Raw genomic sequence first — 24624 nt, 5'->3', positions numbered from 1 at the left:
CAAAAGGCAAAGTTTACTTCCAGAAGAAGCACTGATCTATGGCTGGGGGCGGGGGGAGGAGGTTGGGTTGCCAACACCGAGTGCTCTAAGCTCTAGACCTAAGTATTATCACATTTCTTTTATTAGCTGCTCTGCACTTTGCTTTTATGGAGCAGTGTGGTTTTATAGGCGGGTGGTACTGGGTCATTAGCATGGAAGGCAGTGTTCCTCCCACCCCCCTTTACCAAGAATGTGTGTGTTAATAGGTTTAACAAAACACATCACAGGTTCAGTGCAAAGCAGGAGGAATACTTAGCTTTTATCTTTCTTAAGCTCTTTGTTGGACTGCCTTATTGAAAAAAACGAAAACACCATAGTTCAGTTGGTTAGAACAGGCTTCCTCAACCTCGGCCCTCCAGATGTTTGGAGGCTACAATTCCCAGCATCCCTGACCACTGGTCCTGCTAGCTAGGGATCATGGGAGTTGTAAGCCAAAAACATCCGGAGGGCCGAGGTTGAGGAAGCCTGGGTTAGAGGGTAGTGGTGAGAACACCAAGGTCGCAGCTTCGATCCCCTTATAGGACAGCTGCATATTCCTGCATTGCTGGGGGTTAGACTAGATGATTCTCAGGGTCCCTTCCAACACTGCAATCCTTTGATTCTTTGATCTCCTTAATGGACACAGAAGCACAGAATTATAGAGTTGGACGGGACCACCAGGGTCATCTAGTCCAATCCCCTGCAATGTAGGAATCTTTTGCCCGATGTGGGACTTGAACCCAAAACCCTGAGATTCAGAATCTCATGCTCTACCGACTGAGCTATCTCCTAGGTGCCACAGCCACCCGTCAATCAGGGCCCACCTGGGTCAGGAACACCAAACCATCCATTTATAAATACTGTTTGACGAAAAATGGAGCTACATTATTAAAAATATTGTCATGGAAATGTAAGAAGACCCCTGTTGGTATCCAGAGGTATACTGCCTCCAAAATAGTGGCTAGTAGCCACTTCATACGCTTATCCTCCAGAACTCCTTTCAAAGCTATCACAAGCTGATGGCCATCACTTCATCGAGAAGGAGCAACTTCCACAATCCAACTCAACACAGTGTGAAGATGCATTTTCTTGTCTGTCCAAAATCTTCTAACATTCAGCTGGGTCCTTGTGTTATAAGAGAGGGCACCCGCACTCGGGAACCCTTTCAAAATAAACCTCTGAAGTAGATCACTTATGATCCCTCACACATTGCAGGGAGGGCCAAAGCTAAGCCTAAGGCAACCTGAGAGGAACCAGGGACTTAAAGAGTGTCATAACTCAGTCTCTTTGCCCCACCTCTCAGGCTGGTGCACTTTGTACAACTCAGCAAAGAAGAATGGGGACAAAACCAGGCCTAGATGGTTCAACCTGTCCCTGGCCTCCCTACTTTCCACCTCACTGGTCCCAACGGTAAACAGCAACCACTGAATATAGATAAGGCTAGATAATAAGACAAACTGCAGGAGAGTTGTGGTTTTTTTTGTTTTAAATGTCTGCACCCTGGCCGCACGCAAGACCTGAACTTTCCATTTTCCAAACTAGAGGTCAGTTTCCCCACCAACTTTGCAGGAGAGGAGCGTTTGCGCGGGTTGGGGGAGGGCGTGAAGGCACCTAAAAGGATATCAACTTTGAAGCACAGAGGGAGACATGTTGCTCCCCCACCACCCAAAAAAAATGCTACACACCAGTGAATATAGCTAACTTTTTATCTGTCTTCTCAAAGTAGAAAGTGTTTTGTCAAAAGGACATTAGCGTAGGCAAATCCATTCTTCCCCGCCCAAACTTGGGAAAATTGCAACAGAAGAGATTCTCTCCAGCTGTGTTGGCAGCGAAGGTAAAAGGCAGATTCCCAAACAGCTGCAGCCCAGAGAGACCCCTAGACATTGGAGGAGAAACCCGCTCCGTCTCTTCAGTCTCGTCGCTAAACTGTGTTTTGGTCCCACTCCAGCAAAACCTCTGCAGTCCTCTCTGCTAGTGGGTTGAGTACACGGGTGCAAGTTAGATTCTCACGACCTGAGCAGCGATGCAAGGGCTCTTCCGCTCCTCTTGGTCCTTGGAGACCTTCTGCTGGATGCACAAACGCCCGTAGGTGCCCCCTACCTGGCCTTTTGTTAGCCGGCCTGGGTTCACACAGACACACCCAAGGACGTCCTAGGGATGGGCAGGAAACAAGGGGAGAGGGGAGAGACAATAAAAACAAGAAACAGGCTCTCTAGTCAGATGGGAAAGTATCATTAGGACATACTGATTTTAATCTCCTTATTATGGGTGTAGGAACTGTCTTGCCAGATCAGAAAAAATCAGTCTAGTCCAGCATCCTAGTTCCAAAAATGGGGGCAGCCAGATGTTTCTCAGCACTCACTAGCTGGGTATGGCAGCAATGGCTACCCTTTATGGATCTTAAAGAGCGTCTCTCTAAAGTATCAACCATTCTGGGACCTATGATCAGCAAGGGAGGCCCCTGCTGGTGGTACCTGATTGGTGGCAACCCGGAGAGGGCCTTTTTGGTGATGGTTCCGTTTGTGGAATGCCCTCCGTGCTGAAGTGGGCCTGCTCCACTCATTATTAATTTAAAACCATTTCAGTTCATTCAGGCATTTGGTGCTGTTTCACAGAATGACACGAGTTGGAAGGAACCCTAAGGACCACCTGGCCCAACCCCCTGCAATGCAGGAATGTGTAGCTGTCCCTTATGGGGCTCTAACCACGACCTTGTTGTTCTCAGCACCACGCTCTAACCAACTGAGCTATCCAACTGAGTGTATGTGGCTTTAAGGTTTTCAACGTTTTTCCTAATGTAATTGGCTCCCCTCCCCCATTTTGTTCTTTGCTGTCCTTGGGAGGGCAGGATAAATAAGTAAGCAGCTTGCCCTCTAAAACAGACTGCCTCTGAACATGAATGGTATAATAGCGTTTTATCAGTGGATCTGCAGTGAACTCATCTGTATTTCTCCCCCTCTAAGCCTCACTCTGCCATCTATTCTCCAGCCCAACTCCTGCTCAACAGGGCAGCCTGCAGAGATCCTTGCAGAGAAGTGGTGTGGCTGTGTTCAAGAACCTGTAGACAGGAGGTTGAATCCCAATTCCGGAATTAGAGGGAATGGTGGTGGCAGAGGATTTGCTTTGATTGCAGGTCCCAGGTTCAATCCTGGTATTTCCAAGGAAGACTCGGAATATCTCCTGAGTAAGATCCTAGAGAGCTGTTGCTAATCAGTGCAGGCAATACTGAGCTAGACCCAGCCCCCTATGTTTCTATATAAATGGGTCCTTTATTCAGCTCCATGAGGACTGGAATCTTACTTTATTTTTAGAGCTGTAGCAGCATCTCCAGGCAGAGCTGGCGAATACTCTCTTGTTCAAAACCCTGGACAGCCACTGCCAATTTGTGTGGAGAACACTGAGCTACCGCAATAGCTTGGAATGTGTCCCCTCCCTCCATCACCCTGCACCCAGACAGCTTCATTTCCCCCCAACCTTGATAAAGTATCTCAGTTCCGACGGAGTGATCAGCACGTCCGGCGTGACAGGCAGGGCTGCGTATTGGTGGAAACGTTCGTAATCAATGTTCATCTCTTCCGCGGGAGGGTAGAGTGGATAGTAACTGCTCAGGAATTAAAGAAAGAAGGAAAGATCGTGTTACCCCTCCCATTCCGCAACCTGCTCCCTCGCATACATCGACACGCCCAGCAGCTGTTCCTCTCCCCCTTGGGTACCAACAGGATGCCAAGCTGTGCTTTTCAACACTGCTGCCAATTTCAGTTTGCGTGTGTGTGTGTGTTTCTGAAGTCTCTAAATTCAGCACCTTAAAGGCACCGTGTTCCAAGGGGTGTTATCTCCATGTTTCCAAAGTGTTGGGAAGGGGGGTGAAAATAAAGGGAGTCTGCCAAGTATCAAAGAATCACAGAGCTGTAGAGTTGGAAACATCCAATGAAGGAGAGTGGATCTCCTCTTGTGGGAGTCTGTTCCCCTGTCAAACAGCTCTTACTGCCAGTAAGTTATTCCTGATGTTTAGTCCTGATCTTTGGACTTGGCTTGCATGGCTTGACCCCCAGACTCTAGACTTGCCGCCAGGTAGGCCAGGAGTTCAGGACACATACAGCTTGGAAGGACAAAATACAAATGGCAATCACAACGAGGCTGGAAAGATCCCAGCCAACTGGCTACCCCAGCCTCTGGTTTTTCCCTTCCTCTCATCTCCACGGCTACAGACGTTGCGCTTCTTTACAATACTACACGTAATCATGCAACGCGCCAACTTTATTTTAAGGGGCAAGGCCATAGCTCAGTGGCAGAGGCACTGCTTTGCAAGCAGAAAGTCCAGGGTTCAATCCCCACCAGCCTTTTCCTGGTAGGGCTGGGAAAGACTCTGCCTGAAACCCTGGAGAGCGGCTGCCAATCAGTGCAGACCATACTGAGCTAGATGGACCAATGGAGTTGCTGTGATTTGAACCCAGGACTTTTGGCAGGCAAAGCAGGAGGAGCGGGGAGGGTTTGTTTTGCTTCAACAAAAGGAGCTTACCTCCTCTGAGTCAGGATGTGCTTCAGAGTTCTGGAAAACCGGTCCAAGACACTGGAAGAACTGGGACAGAAAGAAAAGAGAGAGGGAGGTGACAAAATTAAAAAGAGGGCGTGAAAATATGTATTAAAAATAGAACCAGTACCGAGCCCCCCCCCCATATCTGCTTCTCTAAAACAGACTCCCTTTCAGCCTAAGCTAAGTCACTGAGTTGTCATAAGGATAAAATGGGTGGGGGAGATGGAAGATTTAATAATAGGAGTGCTTAGTTGCATACCTTAATTATTTGTATTTTAATTTCTGTGTAGATGGGTTTTCATATTTTGTAAAACTGCTTAGAAGCCTATTTTGCCAAGTGGGATTAATCATCATCATCTTCTTAGAAATGACTGGCTGATGTAAAGATTTTCATCTTTAAATGGCTTCAACAAATTAAACCTTAATTTAAATTAAAAGGTTTAAACCTGACCCTCTTAAATCCAACCCAGACACGTACACATACCAGGCAGCATCAAGCCAGCCACCCGCAGGAAATTTAGGCTGCAGCAAGGGTGTGGAACCTTTGCCCCCCGCCCATGTTGCTGAACTGCAATTCCCATCAGCCACAGCAAGCATGGCCAATGGACCAGGGATGATGGGAGTTGTAGTCCGGCAACATCTGGAAGCCAAAGACTCCCTTTGCATATGATGTACAGGATAATAAACCTCAGTCATTAAACACACACACACACACACAAAACACCCTCCTCAAAATACAGCACAAGTCAGTTCCCTGGCAATTTGTTCCCAATGGAAGCTGCTTCTGTTTAGGAATATTCCTACCCGTCCCATCTTGAGAAAATACTTACTTGTTCCATAAAATTCATATACTGCACGAGTGTAAAAACAAACAAACAAACAAACACAAACAACCTCTGCAGAATTTAGCAAAGATGTATTATTATTTATCTGCAGTGTTAGCACCCCAACCTTTTCACCAAAACGTGTTTCAGAGTAGCTTGTAAGAAAATCCCTGCCTTCAGGCTAACAAACAAGATACGGCACATGAGGAAAAGGGAACAGGAGGGAGGAGGGACGCTCAAGGGAAACATGCCCAGTAAGGGATGTGCTTTGGGAAGAGGGGCTGCAGCTTGGAGGGTCTGTTGTCCGAGGGTCAGCTAGAGGCCTGGGGGGCTGCTTTCAGCTGCTAGGTCTTAAGTTCCCCAGCTCTGCCCCAGCTTGAATATGCAAAGGCTCCAGGCTTCCTATTCTCAGGAGACAGATTCAAGGATCTTGAGATTAAGCCAGAGAAGGGAAGGTCTACATTCTTTTTTGCTATTTTTTTGGCATGTTTATCTGCCAGTTCTGCTTTTCTAAGCAGGGTTTTAAAACGGCTTTTTAAAAATCAGCTAAAAGAGGCTTTAGCAAATTTTCTGTAAGCCGCCATTAGTATTTATATAGCTAACGGTGGGCTATACTGTAAATGCTTTCATAAATACATCAGGCACTGCCCTATGGACGCCTACCACAATTTATCAGGGAAAGAAACTTGAGATTGGTTTAGGCTTGTGGTTCTGAACAGAAGCATTTTTGAAGATGCCAAATCAAGCTTTCAATTGACTGGCCAGCCACATACATAGATACATACATAAATACATACATAGATACATACGTACATACATACATACACACATAATACCACCCCGCCCATCTGGCTGGGTTTCCCCAGCCACTCTGGGCGGCTTCCAACAAAAGATTTAAAATACAGTGGTACCTCAGGTTGCGGACCCGATCCGTTCCGGGGTGCCCCAAAAAGTCCACAACCCGAGCAGCGTTTCTGCGCATGCGCATAGCACGCAGAATGCTTCTGCGCATGCACGCGCAGCAAAACCTGGAAGTAAACACTTCCGGGTCCGCCGCGTTTGTATCACAAAAAAACGCAACCCGCAGCTGACGCAACATGAGGTATGACTGTACATTAAAATGTGTATTCTGCTCTCTGTCATCATCATCATAATATTTATACCTCACCCATCTGACTGGGTTGCCCCAGGCACTCTGGGCAGTTTCCAACATAATAAAAAACCCAGCAAAACATCAAACATTAAAAGCTGAAGAGTTCAAGGAGATGTATGCGGAGGTTCCCTGCCCCCCCCCAGTTATCTTCACAAACACCCTGTGAGGTAGGCCAGGCTGAAGAAAAGGTGGCTGGCTAGCTCAAGATCACCCAGTGGAGCTTCATGGCTGAGCAAGCCCAACTCTCCCAAGAAACTGCAGGGATAGGAAGGGTGGGAAAACACATGAGGCTCTCCAGAGGTTATTGGACTACAATTCCCATCAGCCAAACTGGCTGGGGCTGATGGGATTTAGAGTCCAACAACATCTGGAGATTCCCCCAGGTTTCCCCACTCTCTGAGATGAAGGACACACATATGGCGAGTGGATTTCATAACTGGCAAAGCGGGGTGGGGTGGGGACAGAAAAGAGGCCTCTGCGTTCAAATTTTACCCTGCTGGTGTGGCCCACGTATGTGTGCAAGGGAAAGACTCATGTGCTTACATTACATTAGGTCAGAGCTGGCCCTCTGCCAGCCCATTGTAATATTCGAAACTCTGCTGCAGCTGAGAGGGTTTTTTGGCAGTCGCTGTTAAATCACCCAGCTTAACGCATCATGTTTTTGTACACCCCCCTCCTGCCATGGAGTCCCAGCTAATGCTCATAAATTAAAAGCGCTCTGATGTCTGAAGGCACGGCGACTCACCAAAACACAGAAACCTCGACATAAGGGAGTGTGGAAGTCAGGCATGAAACACGCACACACACAAAAACACGTCATCCGTGTTTTGTATGCAATGGACAAAAGAAAAACAAAGGCAACCCAACAAGTCCCTCCCCAATTTAATAAGGGAGAGAGCTGGGTGGAAGAACAACAGGACAGGAGCAAACGCCTTCCCTGGCAGGGGAGAGACTGCTCACGGCACCTTTCGTTTTGCTGGTTTCTAGTCCATGTGATCCCAAAAATACAGGGCAAAGTGAAAAGGCAATAAAGTATTACCTTAAATTACAGTAATAGCTTTTCATCCAACTCCCATAATTTCTGACCACTACCCATGCTGATGGGAGCTGTGTCCTTACCTGCCCCGTGCCAGATGCCAGGTGTGGGGAAGGTGGGTGCTGTATGTGGGGAAATGCACGTGGGTCAAATTAGGGACCATTTGACAGGCTATCTACACCAGGGGTAGGCAACCTAAGGCCCGGGAGCTGGATGCGGCCCAATCGCCTTCTCAATCCGGCCCACGGACGGTCCGGGAATCAGTGTGTTTTTACATGAGTAGAATGTGTGCTTTTATTTAAAATGCATCTCTGGGTTATTTGTGGGGCATAGGAATTTGTTCATTCCCCCCCCCAAAAAAATAGTCCGGCCCACCACATAGTCTGAGGGACGGTGGACCAGCCCACGGCTGAAAAAGGTTGCTGATCCCTGATCTAAACCAAGGGTCCAGGGGTCCTCCACCTTTTCTTTAGCAGTTGTGCAGAATTGGGGGAATTTCAGCAGCATGACAAGTCATAAATCTGTGGGGGCAGAAAGGAACTTGCTCCAGCCACAAAATCACTCCTCTGTGTAGCAGCTGAGAAGCCCCCCCTGCCCTCCTCTGTACCAACTCATTATGAGAATATATATACAGTATTATTTTCATTTCACAAGATTTATATACCGCCTAATTAAGCAACAAAAAAGACCTCCAAGTGACTTACAAAAGACAATCTAAAGTTTTCTTCAAAATATACCCATGAAAGCAAACATTACAAATTTTAAACTTCTTTAAAACATTAGTAATTTAAAAATCATACTTATCAAAACCACATATTAAAATTGCATGACAAAATTACACATCTGCCTAAACAAAAAAATTTTTTTAGCAGGCACTGAAAACAATACAGCAAAGGTAACTGGCTAATATCAAGGGGCAGGGAGTTCCAGAGATTAGGTGCTGCCACACTGAAGGGTTGATTTCTTGCAGGTGTGGAACGAACATAGTGTGGCACTTCTAAAAGTGCCACTTCTGCAGACTGAAGCAGGTTGTGTGGGCACAGATGGGGTGAGGTGATCCTTCAATATTATCGAATCATTAGATCCTAATATTCATCAAGGGAAGGGGAGGTATGGGGTGGAAAGAGAGAGGAGAGAAATGCAGCCCCCCCTAGAGATACAACATTGCCTTCCTGCCTTTATTCTGGAGAAGAGCAACCGTCTTTCCCCCAGAATGAACAGTCCCTGGAGATCTAAAAATAATAACGTCAGCACTGGGAAGACAGTTGTAAGAGCCAACTGACGGTTTTCCTGGTATTTCAGGGCAAGTTTAAGGAACTGGTTTCCCTGTTATGGGAAGTGGAGGAAAGGCAGCAGAATTTGAAGGTCCCAAGAGAGAGTCTAACTGGACTACTTCAATTAAGATATTGGCATGTTTTGGCCTTTCTCCTCAAGTGAGGGAAGTGCTTGAGGTAGTTTCCTTTGAAGGAGGAAGTGTGAGGTGACGTCTATTTGCCCCTTCCCGCTCTACAACATGAGACAGGGAGACAAACTCCTGCCATCTACCAATTCCCCCACCCCAATCTGCACTAGGCATTTAAAGTGGTGTGACACCACTTTAAAGAGTTACGGTTTCCACACACCCCAGCAAAGAATCCTGGGAACTGTAGTTGCTGAGAAATGCCAGGAGACCCTTATTCCCCTCACAGAGCTACAGTTCTGAAAGGGGCTTCACAATCAATCCCTCTTTCCCAGGATATTATTATTATTCATTCAATTTATATACCGCCCTTTATCAAAGAGATCCCTGGGCGGTGTACAATGTTTAAAGCACATTACAGAACACCAGTGATAAAAACATAATAAAAAGCATACAGACGGACAGCCTAATGAATAAAATAGTCATCACAACAACAGTCCTCTCTCCCACAGGTCATAATTATTTAATAGCCATAAGCCTGGGGTAAAGAGGAATGTTTTGGTCTGGCGCCTAAAGATACTGCAATGGTGACACAATGTGAGTCTTTTTGAGGAGAGCATTGCACACTAGGGGAACCACCATGCAAAAGGCCCGTTCTCTTGTTATGAAGTAACATGACAGACGAAAACACTGGGCTGAAGGAAAAGATTCAGAATTTATAACTCACTATACTTCCAGTGCCTGGCGTGCTATGGTCCATGGGGTCACGAAGAGTCGGACACGACTAAACGACTAAACAACAACAATACTTCCAGAGGACATCTAACTAGTGTACAGAAATATAATATTTTTAAAAAAGTACAGGTCATAAACAGTATAAAAACCAAGAAGTTTAAAACTTCAGGAAACAAAAACAAAAAAAAACAGGCCAGTTTGGGAGAAAAGAATGGAAAGAGCCTAGCTGCTGGATCAGGCCCACCTGGTGCCGTATCCTGTTCTCATAGTGATGAACCAGAAATCCCAGTGGGAAGACCAAAAACAGGGCATGCTCTCCCCACTAGTGATTCCTTGCAACTACGGTAGTATTCAGAGGCATATCAAGGTAGAACATAAACTTATCCACCATTATAAAAAAATTCCTTCAGTAGCACCTTAAAGACCAACTAAGTTTTTATTTTGGTATGAGCCATGCACACGAAAGCTCATACCAAAATAAAAACTTAGTTGGTCTTTAAGGTGCTACTGAAGGAATTTTTTTATTTTGCTTCGACTCAGACCAACACGGCTACCCACCTGTAACTAGAATTATCCACCATTAATTTGTCCAATCCTCTTTTAAATTCCAAGTGCAGGTTTGCATTAATGGCATGATATAGCCGGCTTTAGTTTCAGCCCCTTTCTTAATTATTCCTAGCATGGAATCTGCTTCTTTCACCTTTATCCTTTTATCGAGTTATCCACTACACCTGAAGGTCTCTTTCCTGGTCAGTCACCACCGGTTCAGACCTCGTATGAAATAAAGATTTTCAGTGACCGTCAAAATCCTAATGTCGGGGCTTGTTTCCCTCCTGAGGGAAGAGAATTCCGGAGAACTGGTGCCACAAGGCTAAAAACACAACTTCGAGTCACAGCACGCTTTTGCTCAGAGATGTGTGACGCCACCAACAGGTGACGATGGTGCTGACCGAGAAACGGGGCGCCGTCTCCCCATAAAAGAGGAAGAAGAAACACACATGGTGAAGGGAAAAGAGAGGATGTGACACAAACCCTCAAGGCAGAGGAAGACTGTGTGGCTTGATTTACTTAATGACAGGCCATGGCCGGCTGGCACCAGCCGACCTCTGAGGCATACCACTTGTCAGGAGATTTTCTCAGGAACTGCACTTTGAAGTGAGACAGTCTCCCTCTTTCTTTCTTTCTTTCTTTCTTTCTTTCTTTCTTTCTTTCTTTCTTTCTTGTCTGGAGATCAACCCATCCAGATGATTGATTCATTGGCTAAGACAGAAGGAACTCTGCACACAATCAAGAGCACAACACAGTGGTACCTCTGGTTAAGAACTTAATTTGTTCCAGAGGTCCGTTCTTAACCTAATGTTCTTATCCTGAAGCACCACTTTAGCTAATGGGGGCCTCCTGCTGCTGCCGTGCCGCCGGGAGCACAATTTCTGTTCTCATCCTGAAGCAAAGTTCTTAACCTGAGGTACTATTTCTGGGTTAGCAGAGTCTGTAACCTGAAGCGTTTGTAACCCGAGGTACCACTGTATTTGGAACATAGGGAGCCAGACCATTGCTCCCTCAGTATTGCCTATACTGCTCTCCAGATTTTTTCAGGCAGGGGACATCTCCAGCTCTTCACCTGGCACCTAAAAGGTTCGCCAGCCGAACCTCCCTGGGGTCTGAGTAGGTTCATATGGGGAGAGGTGGTCCTTGAGGTATTGCGGTCCTCAGCCATTTAAGGCTTTATAGGTCAAAACCAGCAGCAATTTGAATTGGGCCCGGAAATTAATTAGCAGCCAGGGCAGTTGGGCCAGAATTGGTGAAATATGCTCAAATTGTCTTGCCCCAGTGAGCTTGCCGAATTCCACACCAGCTGAATTTTCCTAATTGTCTTCAGGGACGTGTAACGCGCTGCAATAATCTAACCTCGAGGTTACCAGGACATAAACAGCAGTTAGGCTGCCCCTGTCCAGATAAGGGCACAGCGGGACCACCAGCCAAAAGCAGATGGAAGGCACTCTGTGCCACTGAGGCCACCTGAGCCTCAAGTGACAGCAAGTGACAGCAAAGGATCCAGGAATACACCTCCAGGCTATGGACCCTCTCCTTCAGAGGGAATGTATCCCCATCAAGAGCAGGCAACCTCCCAGCCATCTGGTCTGGGGAACCCCCACTAACAGTGCCTCAGCCTTATCTGGATTGAGCTTCAGTTTATTAAGGACTGGAAACGTCTTGCGGACTTTTGGGCATGAAAGAGAAAATGAACTTGTAATATCTGGAGTCAAAGATTGGGGGGGGAGAAATTGGCTTATAGAAAAAGGTACAACATTTAGAGGACAGACAGAACCCAATGTCTTTCTCTCTCTCTCTCTCCCCTTCTTCTTCTTCTTCTTCTTCTTCTTCTTCTTCTTCTTCTTCTTCTTCTTCTTCTTCTTCTTCTTCTTCTTCTTCTTCCTCCCCCCCTCCTTTTCTTCTTTTTGTTCCTGCTCCTTTTTAGATCAGATTTTTTAAACATTTCTTTTATTTTGGTGTATTATATTTGTATGTCTCTTGGTAAGTATCAATAAAAAATAGATTTAATGTTAATACAAAAAGCTCCTACCATACATAAGTTACATGCAGCCTCAAGTGTAAAGGTAAAGGGACCCCTGACCATTACGTCCAGTCGTGACCGACTCTGGGGTTGCGGCGCTCATTTTGATTTATTGGCCAAGAGAGCTGGCGTACAGCTTCCAGGTCATGTGGCCAGCATGACAAAGCCGCTTCTGGCGAACCAGAGCAGCACACAGAAACACCGTTTACCTTCCCGCTGTAGCGGTTCCTATTTATCTACTTGCACTTTGACATGCTTTTGAACTGCTAGGTGGGCAGGAGCTGGGACCGAGCAATGGGAGCTCACCCCATCGCGGGGATTCGAACTGCCGACCTTCTGATCGGCAAGCCCTAGGCTCTGTGGTTTAACCCACAGCGCCACCCGCATCCCATATGCCTCAAGTGTAGTACTAGCAAAATTAATAACACGGTTTCACGGTAACATAAGCGTGTAAACCAGGCATCCCCAAACTTAGGCCCTCCAGATGTTTTGGACTACAATTCCCATCTTCCCCGACTACTGATCCTGTTAGCTAGGGATCATGGGAGTTGTAGGCCAAAACATCTGGAGGGCCGCAGTTTGGGGATGCCTGGTGTAAAAACACACACACACACACACACACACACAGAGAGAGAGAGAGAGAGAGAGAGAGAGAGAGAGAGAGAGAGAGAGAGAGAGAGCAAAGGGTTTACAGCAGAAATGGGGACTGTACTTTGGAAGCCGTGAGCAACTTAAGAGGGAATTTTGTGTGACATCAAGCCAAGTGATTCCACAGCTCAGGGCTGACATTTCTTTCGCTCACAGACCGATTACACTTATTGGATTCTGAATCATGCCTGATTCATGCTGTGTCATTTCCCCCACCCCCCATTATTACATCTTCCACACTCACAGCTGTCTGAAGATCAGCAGATATCCTTTTAAAAAGCAGCAGAAAATTGCTCAAGGAACAATGACCACACCAAGGAGCTAAATACAGCACTAAACCACAGTACCTCCCAGTATGAACACAATCTCAGCCAGCAAATGGATGTGTTTGGGGGGTGATTAATAATCCCTTCATTTTAATGCTGGAGGATTTAAGGTTTTAGAACAGGGGTGGGAAGACATGCCTGGGGGGTGACTGCAGGCCTCTCTCAGTCCCCTCAGGACTCTCCCCATGGCCCTCACTGGGCCTGCTCCACGCCCTCCTTGAGGGGTTTGGCCTCGCTGGAATGTGTCCATGAGCTATGGCAATGCCTTTTATTTGTGTAGATGGGGGGGGGAGGTAGAAAAGAGTGTGTAAAATTTACATTTTTTTGCTCACCCCACTTTTGCCTCTGGCACCACCTACCCTGTTTCTCCGAAAATAAGACGTAGCCATAAAATAAGCCATAGCAGGATTTTTAGGCATTCACGGAATATAAGCCATACCCCAAAAATAAGACATAGTGATAGGCGCAGCAGCTATGCCGGCCGCATCAGGAGGAGGAGCAAAAAAATAGGACATCCCCTGAAAATAAGCCATAGTGTGGTTTTTTTGAGAGAAAAAAAAATATAAGACGGTGTCTTATTTTCAGAGAAACACGGTAGCACTTTCGTGTGACCCCCCTGGAAGGTTGGCCAAGATGCAATGCGGCCCTCAGGCTGGAAAAAAAACACACACACCTCAGGGTTTTAGAGTTTAAGAGCATCCTGCATTGCAAGGGGTTGGACTAGATGTCCCTTGGTGTCCCCTTCCAACTCTACAGTTCTGCGAATCTACCGGTACATCCCTGCTTTGAACATACCTGCTAATTTCTTCTGAGCCCATGTGAAAGACCAGGTCCACAGACGTCAAGCCAAAAACCACACCATTGATCTCCAAGGTGCAGGGATCAGAAACGAAGAGAACCCTCTGGAATTGGAGAAAAGGGGAGAGAGGGTTTGTGCGGGTTGACCAAACAGCTCCCAAATCGGGTATTCAAGTAGAAAACACTGCAGGAGATTTTTTTTTTTTAAAAAAAGCAGGACAAGAATCAGGGCCTCAAGATATGAGGCAGTTACAAAGCTCTTTCCTCACTACTTTGAGGGGGGCAGATAGAGAAGAGATTCAGCAGAGCTCAGGGATTCTCAGAGTTTGAATACCAGGTCAGAATCATAAATTTTCAAGTAGCATCAAGTAGCTTTCATGGTCTTGGTCCACTCCCTCCCCCCCACTAAAAATCTGTAAAATGGGACCAATGTACAGTGGTACCTCGACTTACGAAGACAATCCGTTCCACAGCCATCTTCGTAAGTCCAAGTCTTCGGCTGTTGAAGCGCCCGTTCGGCACATGCGCGAAGCGCGATTTCGCACTTCTGCGCATGTGCCGACCGTGCGCACCACTTCGGCGCAGAACGCACGTGCGGGGCATGCGCACAGCAAAAAGACTTCCAGGGTTGTCGACTTCGGAAGTCGAGGTATGACTGTAGACTCTACCTCGCGGATCGCTACAAGTGTTTTGATATTAACTCCCCTCAGTTACCATATTTACTCGAATGTAATGTGCCATCGAATCTAATGCACACCTCAATTTTCAAAATTTGAAACCAAAAAAGTATTTCTGGTGAATGTAAACACACCATGAAACCTTATGCGAGCCCTAATTTTCACGACGTAATTTGGCCAAAAAAGGTGCGCATTACATTTGGGTAAATACAGTACTTCTTTATCTGCCACATCAGTATCCAATACCACCAAGGGGGAAGAAATGGGGATAATCCCGGTTTATCTACTGTGGTGTAGTGGTTATAATGTCAGACAAAGGCTGGGGAAGACCTGGGTACAAATTCCCATTAGGCCATGAAATTTCCTGGTTGGACTTGGGCCAACAACATTCTTTCAGCCTAGACCATGGGTGTCAAACACAAGGCCCGGGGGCCTAATCCGGCCCGCCAGACCTCATCATGTGGCCCGCGTAGCCGCCGCCGACATTATGCACTGACAGTAGTTCTGGAGCCTGCGATTGGCCGAGGGTCAAAACCGGGGGCGGGGCTGCAGGCGGAGGCCAGGGCGCTGGAGCCGCGCTGACGGCCTTGGCCAGGGAATTTCAATTTCGAATGAGGCTGAGGTTGGCGGTGGCACAGCGGCCAGACGGGGAAGTGAGATGCAGGAGGAGGAGGAGGAAGCCCGCCGATGAGATAGGAAAGCCCTACAGGCGCCGCCGGCAAAGTTGGTGCCGGGACGGAGCAGCGCTGGATTTTTTTTGGTGGGCTTTGCTGTTGTCTCCGAGAGCGAGAGTGAGTGAGGCGGCACTGGGGAGCCGCCGCCCGCCGCTTCCCTTCCTCTCCTTGGCTGCATCCGGGAGGTGGGCGAGCGAGCGGGCGAAAGGGACGCGGAGTGAGCCTGAGGGGGAAGTAGGCGAAGCGCAACAGCCGCTTTCTTGATGGAGCCGGGTTTCTCTTCCCTCTTCCCCCGTTTTCTCCTCATAGACACTCGGGAGGGTGCCTGGCTTTTGCTCTGCCCCCCACCCCCGAGCCGCCCTTTGGCTTCTCAGTTCCGGCGGAGCTGCTCCCCGGGGGGCGGCCGGGAGGGAGGCGGCAACGACGGCATGGGTTCCTGCTCTTCCCGCTCTGCCGCCGCCTCCTCTCAGCCCCTCGTGATGTAGGGCTCCAGATGGAGTCGCCTCGCGGTTCGAGTAGGTGGGAGGGGAATTTTGGGGGGGGGGAGGTTTTCAAGCCTCCTTTGCCTGCAATCCCGGTAGGGAGAGGCGGCGGCGAAGACGACAACAGCGCAGGTGGGGGGAAGAGCAGCTCTGAGGCGAAGATGCACGTCCGCTGGGGCTACCGCCGCCTTCCTCCTCGGGAAATCCGCTGCCCTCCCTCAGCGCGAGGGGAAGGGACTCTGGCGCTGAGGAGGGAGGATGCAAAAGCAAAGCAGGGAGTTGGCGCTGCACCGCATGTTCCTGCCCCTCTCCAAAGCATGGGGTGGGTTGCAGCGTGTGGCATCCTGCCTAGCGGGGTTTGGGTGTGCGCAGGGCGGGAGAGGGAAGCCCTCTTTCCATCTGCAGGTTTTTAATCCCAGCAGTGGCTTTCTCCTTCCTGCCGAAGGTTTAGTTGAGCCCCCCCCCCCCGGAAGCCGTCGATCCCCACCTTTTGTTCAAATTTCCCTCGTTTACATCCCCTCCCACACACGCGCCACGACGCAGGAATGTGATCCGCGTGGGGGCGGGAATGAGCTTACGTTATTACAAAAAACAGTAATAATTGAATGCAGTGACAATAATTTATGATAATAAAGAGTGGACACATAGTCCTACAGACACAACCGGCCCTTTGAGGGCGACCAAACTGCTGATGCGGCCCCCGATGAATTTGAGTTTGACACCCCTGGCCTAGACTCTCACAAGGCTGTTTTGAAAATAAAGTGTGTGTGTGTTAGAAGCCTACACACTGCCCTGTGTGTGTGACAAGGGTAAAGATACAACTCTGATAGAGGGCTTCATATTTTCTTCTTCCTCCTCCCCTTTTTCTAATTTTTCTCTGTTTCCCACCCTTCCTTCCTTTCCTGCTTTGTTTCCTGCTTTCTCTTTTGTTTTTATTTAGAATAGTTTGGCTTTTACTGTATTCTATATTGAAAAGTTTCAATAAAAAACGATTTTTTAAAAAAGGAGGCTTCATGGAGGATAAGGCTCTCTGTGGCCATGTTCAACTTCCACTGTTGGAGACAGAATGTCCTGAAGTATCCGACTGCTGAGAATCACAAGCGGGCACAGTTGTTGTTGCACTCAGCTCCTGCTTGGGTTTTTCCCCCCAGAGACATCTGGTAGGCTACTGTAAGAACAGGATGCTGGGACTATCTTCTTCTTCTTCTTCTTTGGCGATCACTCGTAGCCGAGTAAGATTGTCTTCCATAAACACGGTTTTAACAATGGGTCCGTAAGTGACTGTGGAAGCCAATTCTGGATCCACACGTCCTTCCTTTGGCCTCATCCTGCTGTAGTGCTCTTTTGACGTTCTTATGCCAAGAGTAGGGTAAAAATCCTTCAATGAATAAATAAGGCAAGTAAGGAGGTGTGTAAGGAAGGGACACATTCAGAAAGGCTACAGACAAATCTGGTTCCTGGTGGGAAAAGCTCAAGCTGCTCCAGGGAAACCCCCACATTTCTGCTGCAGAGTAAATGACGTAGGACTTCCTGCCAAGGGGCTCCGATTAGGAATGCGCTCTATGCTTCCTCAGAAAGCGCTATAACCGAAACACACACACAGCTGGACTCTGGGATAGCTGAGAAGCCCTTTGCTGGCTAAGATTCTCCATCTCTATCAATAGCCTTGTTGTTGTTGTTTAGTCATTTAGTTGTGTCTGACTCTTCGTGACCCCATGGACCATAGCACGCCAGGCACTCCTGTCTTCCACTGCCTCCCGCAGTTTGGTCAAACTCATGTTGGTAGCTTCGAGAATACAGTCCAACCACCTCGTCCTCTGTCGTCCCCTTCTCCTTGTGTCCTCCACCTTTCCCAACATCAGGGTCTTTTCCAGGGAGTCTTCTCTTCTCATGAGGTAGCCAAAGTATTGGAGCCTCAGCTTCACGATCTGTCCTTCCAGTGAGCACTCAGGGCTGATTTCTTTAAGAATGGATAGGTTTGATCTTCTTGCAGTCCATGGGACTCTCAAGAGTCTCCTCCAGCACCATAATTCAAAAGCATCAATTCTTCGGCAATCAGCCTTCTTTATGGTCCAGCTCTCACTTCCATACATCACTACTGTACTGGAAAACCATAGCTTTAACTATACGGACCTTTGTTGGCAAGGTGATGTCTCTGCTTTTCAAGATGCTGTCTAGGTTTGTCATTGCTTTCCTCCCATCTGCAGTGATCCATCCTCACCATCTGCAGTGATCATGGAGCCCAAGAAAGTAAAATCTCTCACTGCCTCCATTTCTTCCCCTTCTATTTGCCAGGAGGTGATGGGACCAGGATGTGACGGGGTGAGCTCCCATTGCTTGGTCCCAGCTCCTGCCAACCTAGCAGTTCGAAAGCACATCAAAAAATGCAAGTAGATAAATAGGAACCGCTATAGCGGGAAGGTAAACGGCGTTTCCGTGTGCTGCTCTGGTTCGCCAGAAGTGGCTTTGTCATGCTGGCCACATGACCTGGAAGCTATACGCCGGCTCCCTCGGCCAATAATGCGAGATGAGCGCGCAACCCGAGTCGGTCATGACTGGACCTAATGGTCAGGGGTCCCTTTACCTTTACCACTTTTACCTATCATTGCTAGGTAGGCGATGATGGGAATCGTAGACCAAAAACACTGGTCTAAACAAAAGACTTTTCAGAGTGCAGCAAAGAGTTCATCGGCTCCGATGAGAAAAAAAAATTCATTGTGGGGAAAAGCCGTACCGGCTTCCAGGTCTCCCTACCCCATACCAAACTTGGGAGTTCACTAAAATCACCTCCAAACTTCCGTCAGGAGCAAGAGGAAAACACCAGGCTTTGCCCAGAAGAGCACAGCCTACAGCAGTGCAAACACAGTGCCTTTTCTTCAGCTGGGAGCTCCCCCTTATGGGAAATGGAGCATTTCATGGAATCCAACTAAATCCTGCACATGCAGAGTGTACTCACACAAGGAGTGTTAAAAGGAGGGGGGGATCCTTCATGTGTTTAGTGAAGGGAGGGGCGTGGCCAGCAGGAACACCCTTCCTAGGCCCCCCTCCTCATTTACTTGAACATGCAAGGGGACTCATTTGAAGTGGGAAAGTTCTTTGTTTAGTGCCAGAGCATCAGCTTTGCCTGCAGAAGGTCCTTGGTTCAATCCCCAGCATCTGCAGGTAAGGCTGGGGAAGACTCACTGCCTGAAACTCTGGAGTGCTGCTGCCAGTCAGTGTAGACAATACGGAGCTAGATTGACCCCAATAGCCCGACTGAGTACCAGGTTCCTATGCAGACCTCTCAGGTAAAGGTGTAAGGTATACCCTACTGCAGCTAGCATGTGTAACTGAGATAATCACAGGTTCTTCCCCTGTTTGTCTCTGTTTCAGTCTCCTTCCTGTGTGCTTCTGTGTTAATTTTCAGATTATTGTTATTATTATTATTCGTATACTCACAGGGCGGTTTACAGAATAAAATCAAAATATAAAACCACAACATCCATAATCGAAATAAAAACAACCACCCAATAACACCCCCCCCAAAAGTCCACATTTTAAAAGGGCATAGGATGTCAATCAAATCAATGAAAGGCCTGGTTAAAAAGGAACATTTTCGCTTGGCGCCTAAAGGTGTATAATGAAGGTGCCAGGCGAACATCCCTGGGGAGAACATTCCATAGATGGGGAGCCACTGCAGGGAAGGCCTGTTCTGATGTTGGCACCTTTTGGACCTCTCAAGGAGGAGGCACACAAAGGCGGCCTTCAGAAGATGATCTCAGGGTCCGGGTAGTTTCGTATGTAAAGAGGCAGTCCTTGAGGTATTGCGGTCCTGAGCCATTTAAGGCTTTATAAGCCAAAACCAGCACTTTGAATTGGGCCCAGAAGCTAATTGGTAGCCAGTGCAGTCAAACCAGGATCGGAATAATATGCTCAAACCGTCTTACTCCGGTGAGCAACCTGGCTGCTGAATTCTGCACCAGCTGAACTTTCTGAACCATCTTCAGAGGCAGCTCTATGTATAATGCATTGCAGTAATCTACCGTTGAGGTGACCAGAGCATAGACAACAGTAGTTAAGCTATCCCTGTCCAGATAGGGGCATAGCTGAGCCACCAGCCGAAGCTGATGGAAGGCACTCTGGCTGAAGTTGATGTCTTCAGACGGACTAAGGCTGATTTCTGGCCTCACAGAGCATCTGAGAAACTTCAGGGTTCCTACCAGGCTTTGAAAGCCACCAACATCCAAGCTTCACCTGACAGGCCAAAATACAGATATTCCAGCTGTGCACACACATACAGAAAAGCTTTAAACAAAGGCACTGCCTTTGGATTGTAGGAAGCACCTGTTTGTCTTCTTTCGAGAGCTCGCAAGTCAAAGGCGGCTGGGGATAGATGCAGTGATGGTGGACATCTCTCAGCGAAGGAACGATGACAAGGTGTGATCCAGCACTGTTGGGAAACAGAATAGCTAAGGCCCCCTCTGCACTATACACTTAAAACGCTCTTATACCGCTTTAATGGCTTCTCCCAAAGAATCCTGGGAGCTGTCAGCTGACAAGTTGCTTCAGGGAAGCCCACAAGGGAAGCCCAAAGGCAACAGCTCTCACTTCCTCTGGACCACTTGGCTTCTGTGGCCAAGAGATGGTGATGGGTCCCCGTTGCCACCATTCTTCCGGGTCTTACCCTCTACTGAAGCTAGGGGCCACCCCAAATCTAGTGGCAGCGAGTTCCAGAAGATAATTATTTACCAGGTGAACAATTCCTTTCCCATCTGACCCTGCTTCCTACTACAGTGGTACCTTGGTTCTCAAACACCTTGGTACTCAAACACTGCAAACCCAGAAGTAAGTGTTCTGGTTTGCGAACTTTTTTCGGAAGCCGAACCTGCTCCATTTTGAGTGTTACACTTCCGGTTTGAGTGTTACGCTGAGATCTGTCTGGTTTTGCTATTTATTTTGCTTTTTTGTTTTGTTTTTGTGACTGTGTGGAACCCAGTTCAGCTACTGATTGATTGATCGTGTGACTGCAGTACATTGTTTATTGCTTTCATTTTATGGATCAATGGTCTCGTAAGATAGTAAAATTCATGTTAAATTTCTGTTTTAGGGGTTGTTTTTAAAAGTCTGGAATGGATTAATCCATTTTGCATTATTTTATATTTTCTATTTCCTTGGTTTTGGAACGCTGTGTTTTTTTAATGGACTTCCGGAACGGATTAAGTTTGAGAACCAAGGTACCACTGTATTAGTCATGGGGGCTATGTCCTATAACCGCTGTCGGAGGCAGTCTCTCACAGCATGCCAGCTGCTTTGAGCCAGAAGTGAGGACAGCACTGTTGCGATTTCGTCCTTCTTTTGGGCTTCCCAGAGGCATCTGCTTAGCTCCTGCAAGATACAGGAGGCTGAGCTAGATGGGCCATGGACTCTTCTCATGTTCTTGTTCTCACCTCCTTGTCCCTTCGACTATCATCTTCATGCACCTCTTGAAGATGTCTTCAAACGAGGCAGTGAGCTGAGAGTCCTTGGGGAGAAGAAAAAGCAGAGGAAGAACAGGAACCCAGTGGCAGAGCATTTGCTTCACATGCAGAACGTCCCAAGTTCAATCCCCCGTGTCACCAGTTAAGGGGGAAGATCTTTTTTCTGCCAGAGACCCCAGATCGGCAAGATCCACACAGGATAACGAGTCCACGGTTAGACCCCAAATATCTGAAAGACCACCTCCATCCCCCATTTTGGGTTTTGGGCCCTCTTGTTAGTTCCAACACCCTCGGAAGTGCAGAGAATGGTGGCTCAGGACAGGGCTTTCTCTGTGGCAGCCCCCAATCGTGGGACTCCCTCCCTACAGAGGCGTGTCTGGCACCTTCATTGTATAGTTTCTTACCCTGGCCCTGGACAGTTAAGAGATTTCCCACCCCCATCACTCCTTAGAATTCTGCTTCATTTGTTTAATCTACACTATTCTGTTTGGAACTGTTTTACTTATACACATACATACATACTAGCTGGCCCTGCCACGTGTTGCTGTGGCTCAGTCTGTTAAATGGAGACTCAGAGTCCCCCTTCAGACTCCCCTCACCTTCAGAGTCCCCCTGTGTCCTGGGTTTTGGCAGTATGTTGGATGTTGTTTGTTGGATGTCCACTGGAGGGGGCAATTTTTTGTATACAAATCCAGGTTTCTACCTGTCCTAGGTGTGTGTATGGACAATGTAAGTGGATAGAGACACTCTCACATGCGCTCCCAATGTTGTGGGCAAATTTGAGGACGACCGGGTAAGCGGTTGTGGAGAAAAGTTCGTTTGAACAAACATGCACACTCTACATTTTTCTATATATAGATATATATAGATACCGTGTTTCTCCCAAAATAAGACACGTCTTATATTTATTTTTTCTCTAAAAAAACACATTGCGGCTTATTTTCGGGGGATGTCTTATTTTTTTATTGAGCATGGTACGGGGCTTTCTTGCGCCGCCCGCTGAGCCCGCTGCCGGGTCCCTGGGCTTAGTGCGGTGCGGTGCGGCTGGGGCTGCTGCCGGCTCCTGCCGGCTCCTGCGACTTCGCGCGCCACCCGCTGCCGGGTCCCTGGGCTTCGTGCGGCGCGGCGCGTTGCGGCTGGGGCTGCTGCCGGCTCCTGCCGGCTCCTGCGACTTCGCGCGCCACCCGCTGAGCCCGCTGCCAGGTCCCTGGGTTTTGTGCGGTGCGGTGCGGTGCGGCGCGGCTGGGGCTGCTGCCGGCTGCTGCCGGCTACTGCGACTTCGCGCGCCGCCCGCTGAGCCTGCTGCCGGGTCCCTGGGCTTTGTGCGTGCGGCGCGGCGCGGCTGGGGCTGCTGCCGGCTCCTGCCGGCTACTGCGACTTCGCGCGCCGGCCGCTGAGCCTGCTGCCGGGTCCCTGGGCTTTGGGCGGCGCGGCGCGGCTGGGGCTGCTGCCGGCTCCTGCCAGCTACTGCGACTTCACGCGCCGCCCGCTGAGCCCGCTGCTGGGGCTGCTGCCGGGTCCTGCGGCTTCGTGCGCCGCCCGCTGCCGGGTCCTGGGGCCCGTTCAGTCGGAGCTCGGCGCGTCTCTGTGCTGGGGCTCCCGCTGGGCTGGGGCTTGGCGCACGCTGCTGCGTTTGCCGGCTCCCGCTGGGTCGGGTAGGTACCGGTACCCCCCAACATGTCTTATTTTGGGGGGATGTCTTATATATTTTTGCCTTTAAAAGATCGTGCCATGGCTTATTTTAGAGGCACGTCTTATTTTAGGAGAAACACGGTATATCATTGTATGATTCCATTTTTATAAAGCTTGCCATAGACCTTATGGCAGAAGGTGGCTAAGAAATGGAATGAATTAATTAATTAAATGTTAGTAGGGAGAATCAAATAAATTTTTAAAACACAGTGGTACCTTGGTTCTTGAACTTAATCTGTTCCGGGAGTCCGTTCGACTCCCGAAACCGTTCGAAAACCAAGGCCTGGCTTCCAATTGGCTGCCACAGCTTCCTGCACTCAAGTGGAAGTCGCGTCGGACATTTGGCTTCCGAAAAACGTTTGCAAACCGGAACACTCACTTCTGGGTTTGCGGCGTTTGGGAGCCAAAATGTTCGGCAACTAAGCCGTTCGCGAACCAAGGTACCACTGTACAATTAACCTTGCATTTCTTTGTTTCCGAAAGACTTGGAAAAGAGTACTGGCTGCATATTTTATTACTACTACTACTACTACTACTACTACCTTTAAAATCCTCCTTCCCTTGAAGGAGGCTCAGGGTAGTGAACATGGTTCTCCCCCTCTATATCTTATCCTCACAAGAAACGTGTGAGGTAGGCCAGGCTGAGAGACAGGGATTGGGCCAAGCAGGCTTTCGTGGGTGAGTGGGAGATCTGAACCCTGGTCTCTCCCAGGCCCTAGTGTGGCACTCTAACCACTACACCTCAGCTGACGTCTTTTATGCCCCTGCCAAGGAAGAATTCTAGATTGCTGCTTTTTAAATGAAATCTGAAAATTAAATGAGAAGCTGGGAAGTTTCTCGAAAGAAACCTTTCTCCTGCAAGTCCTGCTTTCCACACTATGGCCCTGGATGTCTGCCAAATTAATAAAAAAAACCCTCCCTTAGATATCTCTGGAGTAGATCTATGGAGTTTGTGAACAAAATGTGCATCCGATTTTAATCTAAGGAAAAGGTAACGTGCGCGTATTTGTGCGCGCGCACACACAAATACTATTTGTCATTAGTTAGGAAAATACTGTGTTAAGGACTAGACCAGGGGTCAGCAACCTTTTTCAGCCGTGGGCTGGTCCACCGTCCCTCAGAGCATGTGGTGGGCTGGACAATATTTTGGGGGAGAAAATGAATGAATTCCTATGCCCCATACATAACCCAGAGATGCATTTTAAATAAAAGCACACATTCTACTCATGTAAAAACACGCTGATTCCCTGACCATCCGCAAGCAGGATTGAGAAGGCGATTGGGCCACATTTGGCCCACGGGCCTTAGGTTGCCTACCCCTGGACTAGACGTTTGCTTTAAGAATCAGGGGCCCCCATACACAACAGGATTCCAAAAAGGAAAGTGTGGGACACACAGTCAACAGGGTTTCTAAAACAACAAAAAACCAACGACACATGAACTTTCAAATCCATTGCCCATTTACTCTGAACTTACCTCAACTTGCTTGTGTTTTGCATCAAGGAAAGGCCCAAGCTGCAAAACAATCAAAGGAAATGAAGGTCATCAAAGAGGGGACGACAAGGCCCTAATTAACCGCCACCAACATTTCTGAAAA

The 24624-nt window shown here is 48.2% G+C and overlaps 1 protein-coding gene across 2 annotated transcripts in view; it reads right to left on the bottom strand.

The window, feature by feature from the left end:
- Positions 1-1710: 1710 nt before the first annotated feature.
- The window catches only part of POLA2 (DNA polymerase alpha 2, accessory subunit), a 37530-nt gene continuing 14616 nt past the window's right edge, over positions 1711-24624 (bottom strand). For both annotated transcript variants that reach the window (XM_035098933.3, XM_035098932.3), the window contains exons 12-18: positions 24504-24542; positions 21306-21379; positions 20203-20308; positions 14044-14150; positions 4538-4597; positions 3493-3619; positions 1711-2169 (exon numbers count right to left, since the gene is read on the bottom strand). In XM_035098933.3, the coding sequence (XP_034954824.2) occupies positions 2017-2169; positions 3493-3619; positions 4538-4597; positions 14044-14150; positions 20203-20308; positions 21306-21379; positions 24504-24542 (666 nt within the window). In that variant the 3' untranslated portion in view covers positions 1711-2016. The remainder of the gene's footprint in view (positions 2170-3492; positions 3620-4537; positions 4598-14043; positions 14151-20202; positions 20309-21305; positions 21380-24503; positions 24543-24624) is intronic.

This window comes from Zootoca vivipara, chromosome 16 (assembly GCF_965207765.1).
Source record: "Zootoca vivipara chromosome 16, rZooViv2.hap1.1, whole genome shotgun sequence".
Classification (NCBI taxonomy): domain Eukaryota; kingdom Metazoa; phylum Chordata; class Lepidosauria; order Squamata; family Lacertidae; genus Zootoca; species Zootoca vivipara.
Note: the sequence above shows the minus strand (reverse complement) of the source record. Positions and strands in the feature narration are given on the sequence as shown.